The sequence below is a fragment of the Trachemys scripta genome, chromosome 6, assembly GCF_013100865.1.
Source record: "Trachemys scripta elegans isolate TJP31775 chromosome 6, CAS_Tse_1.0, whole genome shotgun sequence".
In the NCBI taxonomy this organism is placed as follows: domain Eukaryota; kingdom Metazoa; phylum Chordata; order Testudines; family Emydidae; genus Trachemys; species Trachemys scripta.
This window is the reverse complement of record NC_048303.1, coordinates 48,414,180-48,423,095: the sequence shown is the minus strand read 5'-3', so window position 1 is coordinate 48,423,095 and position 8,916 is coordinate 48,414,180. Positions and strand designations below refer to the sequence as shown.

At 41.7% G+C, this 8,916-nt stretch overlaps 1 protein-coding gene across 3 annotated transcripts in view; it reads right to left on the bottom strand.

The window, feature by feature from the left end:
- Positions 1 to 2,502: 2,502 nt before the first annotated feature.
- Positions 2,503 to 8,916, bottom strand: part of ATG10 (autophagy related 10) — a 146,540-nt gene continuing 140,126 nt past the window's right edge. For all 3 annotated transcript variants that reach the window (XM_034773538.1, XM_034773539.1, XM_034773540.1), the window contains exons 6-8: positions 7,107 to 7,204; positions 6,693 to 6,812; positions 2,503 to 6,279 (exon numbers count right to left, since the gene is read on the bottom strand). In XM_034773538.1, coding sequence (XP_034629429.1) covers positions 6,701 to 6,812; positions 7,107 to 7,204 — 210 coding nt within the window. In that variant the 3' untranslated portion in view covers positions 2,503 to 6,279; positions 6,693 to 6,700. The remainder of the gene's footprint in view (positions 6,280 to 6,692; positions 6,813 to 7,106; positions 7,205 to 8,916) is intronic.

The following is an 8,916-nucleotide window of genomic DNA, read 5'->3' as shown; positions in this document are numbered from 1 at the left end:
TCTTTGCAGGCAATGCAGCATGAGTGAATTTGGAGGAAGGATTTCAGTGAGGTGAGGAAGGTGGGTTTGGCACAGGTAGTGTGGAAGAAGGCCATGAAGGTGGGAATGGGAGAATGGCACAAAGAGGCATCAAGGCTAGTACTTTGTTTCAAGTTGAATTTTAATTTGTTTAATGAACCCATGTTATTAGGTCATACAGGCTAAACAACATGTCAAACGGGTGAGTTAGCAAATGGCGTCAGGATTTGTCCAGAGAACACGTTTGTGTATTCTGCCAGCTCGGAGGAGCTCAGACTTGTGTTATTTGGAAGAAAGGATGCTCCAGAAAGAAAGTCAAAGCAGTCAAAGCCCAAATAAATTAAAAAGTAACTCAGATATTTGACCTTCCTATACAAATGGTTTTACACTTTATAAATCTTACAACCACCCGCTATTAAAGCCAAATCCCCCAAAACAGGAGTCAATACAAATACATCAGAGAGGAGCCTGGAGAAGAAAGAACTAGTTCCGCTTTGCTGTGTGATTCTTTCATCAACACTAGTCAATGTTCCTGCTTCATAAAGCAGGGCATGTATAAATATTAAAGCAGATGGTTGACCACAGTAGGCAAGTGACAGCTAACTTTAGGATGTGAGAGAATGAACCTTATGATGCTTGGAGAACAGTATCTCCAGCATCTGGCTCAGTCTTCCCTTGGCCAAGTAAAGGTTGGCTACGATCTACTAGTAACAGTTCCGGATTTTATTTTGGATCAGGTGCAAAGAGAAAAAGGATTAGCTCATTTCTACAGTTTGCCAAATCTTTTCTCACACAGGCTCAGCCAGTGTGCCACCCTGCTTTGGGCTCTTGTTGGCTCTGGAGGTGGAGGAAGCATCAAATATGGAGCTACACCCACTATAGCAATAGCCAGCAACATGAGCTTTTCCCTCTGCATTTCAAGGTGCTGTACACTAAAGGTGACATGCTGAAGTTGAGGGGATGGGAGGTTGATTCAGCCAGCTTCCAGCAGTGTAACCCAGGGATGCAGATCATTGGTGGTGAAAATTTTCTCACAAGGGGCTGTGCAGACCAGGGGTGGGCATGGGTGGACACATGGTCTACCCAATTAGCACCCAGGCCCACCCAAATCTGAGCCTATGTGAATGCAGAAGCCAATGTCCATGTGGTTGAGGCTCAGGGAGACTTGGCTTAAGAGAAGTTGGCTCTTGGCCCATCTGCAGAACACCATGGCTGGCCCCATCCCTGCCTCTACCCAGTGCTGCAAACTTCTCCTGGTTCTCAACAACTTTGGTGTCAGCCAGGCCCAGGCCTGCCAACAGCAATTCTGGGCCACAGGGCAGAACAGTTAATGGGCACTCTTCCAGCACTGCCAGGGCTTCCACATGCCTGACCGGCTGCCTTCGCTGCCGCCGGTACCACCCCATGCACGCCAAGGAGCCCTGCGGCCCACTTGGGCAATTTAAAAGGGCCTGCAGCAGCCGGCGGCCCCTGGGCCCTTTTAACTCATCCAGGCACCCCCTGTCGGTGGGCCTGGCCGGGCGCCGCACAGGCGCTCACCAGCACCCCCAGCCCTGACAATCCAAGAGCTGTGGGGATTGCCCATTTCCACTGGCCAGCCCAGTCCCTGGGCTCCCTGCATGCAAATTCCTTCTCTGCATCCTACAATCCTGGCCCCCAAGAATTCAAATAAATATAATATGCAATAGCAATATGTATCTAGTATAGTAATATGCAAAATACATGTTTTGCTGTGATCTCCAGAACTTTGGTCATTGCCCATCCACCATAAATTGGGGTCTACCCAAATTTCCACTCCTAGCTACACCACTGGCACACACTCTGCTCTGTCAATGAGCCTGAAGCTGGCCAGCAATGACTAGGAAAAGGGACATGGGTAAATAAGGCACTGAATTAGTGTCTACCTCTATCTAGTGCCTGCTGGTGTGGTTTAGGAAGAGCAACCACAGAGGAGCAAACTGCCTGCTCTCCTCCAGATACGACCCTCCAGGGTGAATTAAGCACCGGATGTTGCTCTAGCAAAGCTACCACAAGATAAAAATCCACTGGTGCTGCAGAAAGGAAGGTTGTGTTCTGACAGGCTTGAGAATAGGGAAAGGTGTTTCAATAAGGTCTTCTATAAACATCATCCTCTTATCAAACAAGTGAATGGCTCCCCAACCTTCAGTTAAAAATCCTCCCTACTAAGTCACAGTTTTATCAGTCCCTTGAATTCTTAAGTGAAAGTTTCCTTGGAGTTTTAAAAAAACAAAACTTGGTGACAACCTAATGAAAACTAGGGCCTAACAGTGGTAAGCACAGCACTTTCCTATTCCCACTAACACTCCCCAGCAGTACTTTCCCAGAATGCTGTTCTCAAGCTGGTCTTTTAAATTTAGCAGTAAAGCAGCTGCAGCCTGAAAGTGGGCAGTAGGAGCTTCTAGCTGTATCTTTCTCTTCCAGCTGGTAAGCACTTGTTATGACTTCCCTTTCTTAGCACAGTGTAGTCACTACTGATGAAAATGAGAATATTAATTTGACTCAAAGAATATTTATTCCAAAACCAAACTTTCTATTGGAGCAGATTATGCCTAGATGCAAAAAAAGTTTACATATGTAGAACAGTGTTCCTGCCTCCCCCAGAAACCAAAGGCAAACGACAAGAATCAGAAAATGTAACAAGCCCCATGTGCTCAATTACAATCAAAGACAAGTATTGGTAGCTTCCTTTAAGAAAGAGTCTCCAGTAGTAGGATTCTCAATATTTCTTTCCAGATTTCAGACAAGAAACTTAAGGAGTTTTAAAACTGCTTTATAATTGAAAACTTTTCTGTAGCAGTTTTGCAAAACTTAAAGAGTAACCCATGCTGCCAAAAACTTAGGTGTTTTGGAACATACTTGCCAAACAAAATGAAATATAGCACCGGTGATTGATATAATTTTGAAATTAGATAGGATTTTTGTGAGCAAACGTGTTAAATGTTTTACAAGGTCACTACATTACTTATACTAAATATTTTTTATTACTGTTGACATCTTAACCAAAATACAGAGAATTTTTGAACTAACCATCTTAATGATCTGACTCTTTAGTTGTTTGTTAGTACTAAATATACAAACTTAAGAGATATATGATGCGTTTTGCCAAATCACTCATCTATGTGTCCAACTCTCCCACTTGCTGTAACCTTCCTATTTATCTTCGCATTTAGTATCCATTATCATAGTATCTAAGCAACTGTGAGAGCAGCACCAAGGTGCTCATTATTAATCGGTTGGGATTTAAAAGGGGTTTATCAGCTGGACATCAATGGGCTTCAAAAACTGGAAACAGTTTGCTTTTCAAAGCAGGTGCAGAGTGTGTTATTGGTAAAGGGTGCTCCTAGAGGTATGGTGGGAGGAATGTACTGGGGAAAAAAGTGCCCGGTGTAGCTACCCATGTGGCAAGTGCCTGGGGGTAGCTATTCAAGGACAGATCTGAAATCAAAGACAATGTGCCATGCTTTTTCCAAATCATCTGGGTCTTGTTTACAATGATAAATGAAAGAGGGAAAACCATGTTGTACAATGGGGTCTGTTGCGTCTAAAAGGAACTGAATGTCGATTTCTCAGTTCATGTGGCAACCCCATTTCTTTGTACGGTTTGGATGAAACAGAGAAAATCGGGTCTGTAAAGGAATGTTGACTGAATAGAAGGGTGGTGAGGGTCCATTCTGTTGGACTAACTTCATACTTACCTCACCAGTCTCAGCTAGCTATGGCCTCATATGAGTAACTGCATTAATAAATGATACAAGCTGAACTTCCTTTGTCTAGAAATATATCCCATGAGTTAATTTATCTAATGCTGTCACATGGGCAGAAAGACTGTATTCACAGTAACGCCTCAGGGCAGTGTTTTGTGGAACTTGTAATAAACAAGGATTATCTTAGGTAAATAGTATAGAATAGTCATGACTGGAAGGAGTATTATCAACAAGTCTGCTATGCCTGGAAAACAGGAAGTGTTAGTCTCCTAGAAATAGCTAGGAAACTATGCAAATAAATTTTACTCCAAACCATTTTGTTACTGCTGTTTTCTGACAAGTGGCCAAAAACTAGTCCAATAAATAAGACTTTGAAAGTGAAAAAGAATATCTGTTGGTTCTTTATCAAGGAATCCTCCACACTAGGCCTATGAAGAATATTTTAAACCAAGCACTCCAGCTATATACATTAAATCCTACTCTGTGCATTCTGTGTCATATTTTACTGGCCCTGTATCTTAAAAATTGAATTTCTTGGCAGCAAGGACTTGTTTATTCTGTACATTTGACCCATAGGTCAATGCTGGGTAACATCTGAAGTGCTACATAAAGATAACCATGAGCTAGATCCTCCAATATGGCCATACAGCAGTCAGTGCACCTGATGCATGTGTGTGCATACTTGTGCATGCACGTATATGGAACTGTGTATTTTTTGTGTGCCTCCCCTGCCTGATCCCAACGATAGTGGGAGCTAATTCAACCCTCAGTACAAGTAGAGCAGCCTTCTCTTATTTACACTGGGACTAGCCGCCATTCCAGTGTCCCAGGATTGCCAAAACACAATTTGCTCTGGCCACACCTCATCCTATCTCTTATGTTAGGGTGGAGGCAGAAGCAGTTTGACCAGCTGGGAATCTTCAGCTGGTTGTTTGAGCCCCTTTGCTTCACTGGAGCAGCACAAAGGGCATGAAGCAAGGCTGAGCATCTGGGCTTCTAAATACAGATTTAAAATCGTATTATTTTCCTCTTGTTTGTTTCTCCTCGTGTATAAAGAGAAATAATTCTTCTTTCAATGTGTGAAATAGGATATAGATATTGTTTACAATAAAACATACATAACCAAATGTTTTGAAAAGAAGGCAATCTGACTGCTGTCATGAAAAGTCATCAAAGAACTACATTTTACAAGTTATGGAGGGAACAAAGATATCACAGATCATTAGAATCCACTATAGGATAAATAATGTGTTTTAGTATCATTTACTATGAATTCCAAATGGCCTAGCAAAAGAATTTCACTTTGTCAATAGCATTTTAAGGATTGTATTATGTTTCACATCACAAACACACATATTGCAACTAAGTTAATAACATGAAGATGATAAAACTTCTGAGAACACAGATTTTTAAATCCCATACATTTTACATTTGCAGTTTTGATCCAACATATTCTAATATTTGACTCCCCATGTAAGTTTCATCTTCACTGAACACATAAAAGCAAAATCTGTAATTCTTATCTACTGAGCAACTGTACAAAATAAATTCAGAACACTTGGAACAAAACGTGATTCAGAAGGAATCAAAACTGATTGTCATACTAAAGTTATTTCTAGCCTGTTTTTTGCTGATCTTGGGGCCCTGTTATACAATCTCTAATCACTCAAAACTCCATTGATATGAGTGGGAGTTTAGCTTGAGTTAGGACTGCAGGATCAGGCCTTTACTCATGAATAACTATTAGCTCAACCAGAAATGCTAATTTACTACAACAGTACCTTCCCTTGGAGACAAAATCCTTTAGAAGTAGTGAAGAAGGAAGAAGCAGCATGCTCACATGATTGTACCGAAGCACCCTGAATTGTAGAATTGTAACCAATACATAGACTATTAGTACTATTCATCTATAATTCTGACCCATTTGTTCAATTAAGCAATACATATACAATACATTCCCCAATACACTCTGAGGTATCTGGCAATCAGAGTTTTGGCAATTAAGTGTCACTATCCTCTCCAGGTTACATACTAACCCTAAATTGGACTCAAGCCCATGTTCACATATATAACTGCATCATTGTGGATGTCTGCAGACTGATAGCATACTTCTCTAGATACACAGTGGTGCTGTCTGATATCTTTCAGAGTAGAATTAAATCCATTGTTTCAATCCCATGCCAGAAAACTCAGCCTTTTATAGGTGTTCTGATATAGTCTCAGTAAAGACCAAACCCAAGGAAAAAAGGAGGGAGAATCTGAGGTAGGAAATGAGTAAGTGAATCGTAAAGAGTCAGTGCTGTCACATGGAATGGAGCTTGTGTCCGGGTGGAACATGAGGCGTCACTAATTGCAGCCAGCTCTTAGGTGTTCAGCTGTCATCAGGCATGTTGCTGCCAGGGGGAAAAGCCCCAAATGGTAAGCCTTATTGAGCTGTGCTGACTGGCAGGGAACTGGGTAGTTTGTGTCAGATCCGTTGCAGACATGGCTGCAGTAGCTCTACAATTCACAAATACCTCTGCTTCAACTTGGGGCCCTGAAGTGGAGACATTGAACAAGAAATTAGAAGCAGTGGAGGAGGCAAAATAAAAATCACTGCAGTGCAAGTACATTAGATCACACCATTAAATACGCGCTGGAGGAGTTAAGCCAAGAAGCTCTGATATTGCTGAGACAGCAGTCCCAATACACAGAGCATCAACACCGTGGCTTTCAATGGAGATCCTTCCTGGCTATTAAGAAGGGTGTTGGCAGAGCGCCAGAAGGACCTCAGCTCAGCTCTCCAGTGAAAAGCAAAATGGCAATGACACAGGGAGTGACTGGGTGTAAATTGTCAGATGGAAAATCCTCAGCACTCCTGAACTGAAGGCTCAGAAGTAAAAGCTGAAATGCTTGCAAACTAGAATCTGATTTTATATAAGACTAAAAAATATGCCATTCCCCTCTTACCTTTTGATTTAATCCGTTTTTGTATTCTGTTCAGACACTAGTTTTGCATAACTCAGAGGTAGATTTAGCCCCACAACTGGGCCTACAATACTCAGCCATGATGTAATGTAGTTCATATTCCTAAAAAACAAAGAAAACATGCATGTATTATAAAAATCTTTACTGACGTTCAGATTTATGCCTGAAAGTCACCTTATACCAGACAACTTTCTTTAAAATGAAGTTACTAATGCGCTTTACACATTTTGAGTCTATTTTAACTTACTGGATTTAAGTGAAAACACAGTTTTACTACACACAGATGAGGGGGTGACAATTTCTTGACTGTTGTTCTGACCTTGCAAATGTACACAACTGATTTACATACATTAAACATCTTGCTATCGCCTCACAAACTGCACTGGTGTTCCTCACCTGTTTTCTCTTTGTGAATTAGCCAATACAGGAGCCATGAATTCATTAGTCCGGCAGGGATGAAGGACAAAGAATGGTTGACCAAGTAATGGGTGTTCCTGAAAGAATCCATCAGTTGTTTTTATTATCAAAATGGTTTTAGGAAAAAATACAACATGCTATTTGAACAAAAAAAAAATGGGCCAATTCCTCGATAGTGTAATTCAGCAGCTCACTTCAGTGAAGTTACACAAAGGATAATTTGACCCCTGTTGTTTTAGTAACACTAAAGGCATTTAAGCAATCAATATTCAAGTGTACAGTTTCTAATTCTGAAATAGAAATAAGTGTACCATGTAGGTTAGGCTCTCATTTTAATTATGATGCAAAGGTTTTCAAAGCAGCTCAGGTTACTTGTAACAGCAGTGAGGAAGTTAACAGCTGAAAGCAAGTGGGCAAAGTTGCCATTTAAAAGTATGTTCTGACAGAATGTAATGCATACCCCGGCTGAGGAGCCTTCACTGAACAGCTCCTTGACAATCAGGCCAGCTCTACACTACAAGCTTATGTCGATATAACTACATCACTCAGGGGCCTGAAAAATCCACACCCCTGAGCAACCTAGTAATACAAACTTAATCCCCGGTGTAGCCAGCGCTTCTCCATCAACATAGGTACTGCCTCTCGCGAAGGTGGATTGACTATCCTGACAGGAGACTCTTTCCTGTCAGCATAGTAGCATCTTCACTCAAGTGCTACAACAGCACAGCTGTGCTGCTGTATGTGTAGACAAGCCCTCTGATCATGATCCTCGGGTCTTGCCAAGTTGAAGGGCAAAGATGGTTTTATCTGGGGATCAGATTGGGAGTGGGGGTCTCAGGGCTATTTTTAACTTCCTCAAACTGGTAATGGCCCTGAGCTCTAGTCCACATGAACAGAGGATATCTTCCAGTCCATACAAACAGAGAACTGTAGTTTTCTTCACAAAGAACACAGTCTATTAACAAACCAAAAACATGTTTAATTAATGCTGCAGCAGGACATACCTCATCCACCCCAAGTATTAAAAGCATAGAATCATAGAAGATTAGGGTTGGAAGAGACCTCAGGAGGTCATCTAGTCCAATCCCCTGCTCAAAGCAGGACCAGCACCAACTAAATCATCCCAGCCAGGGCTTTGTCAAGTTGGGCCTTAAAAACCTCTAAGGATGGAGATTCCACCACCTCCCTAGGTAACCCATTCCAGTGCTTCACCACCCTCCTAGTGAAATAGTGTTTCCTAATATCCAACCAAGACCTCCCCCACAGCAACTTGAGACCATTGCTTCTTGTTCTGTCATCTGCCACCACTGAGAACAGCCGAGCTCCATCCTCTTTGGATCCCCCTTCAGGTAGTTGAAGGCTGCTATCAAATACCGCCTCATGAAGTAAGAAGTTAAGGGAAAGGCTTTGTGCATTCCTTTTCACCTTGATATCATTTACAACACTGTTGATAACAGTCCAATGCTTCATAAGGCTTTCTCATTCATCACAAAAGCAATACACGCCACGACTCACTCAAACTTGCACTCTAATGCAAAACTTTAACAATGACCTAATCTGTAATTATATCAACAGATTAGCACCTCTGCTTTAACACTGCTAAGGTACCACTGCACCAAAACAGAATCCTACTTCATCTCTGCACTCAGCAAGGGGCATAAGCATCTAGTATGTCACAGCTAGGAGCAATCTGAAAATGATTCCAGAAAAGTAAAATATCAAAATTGGAACACCCAAAACAGGAACAGGTACCCTGCTCTCTATCTCTCTCTCTATTTTTACACAATAC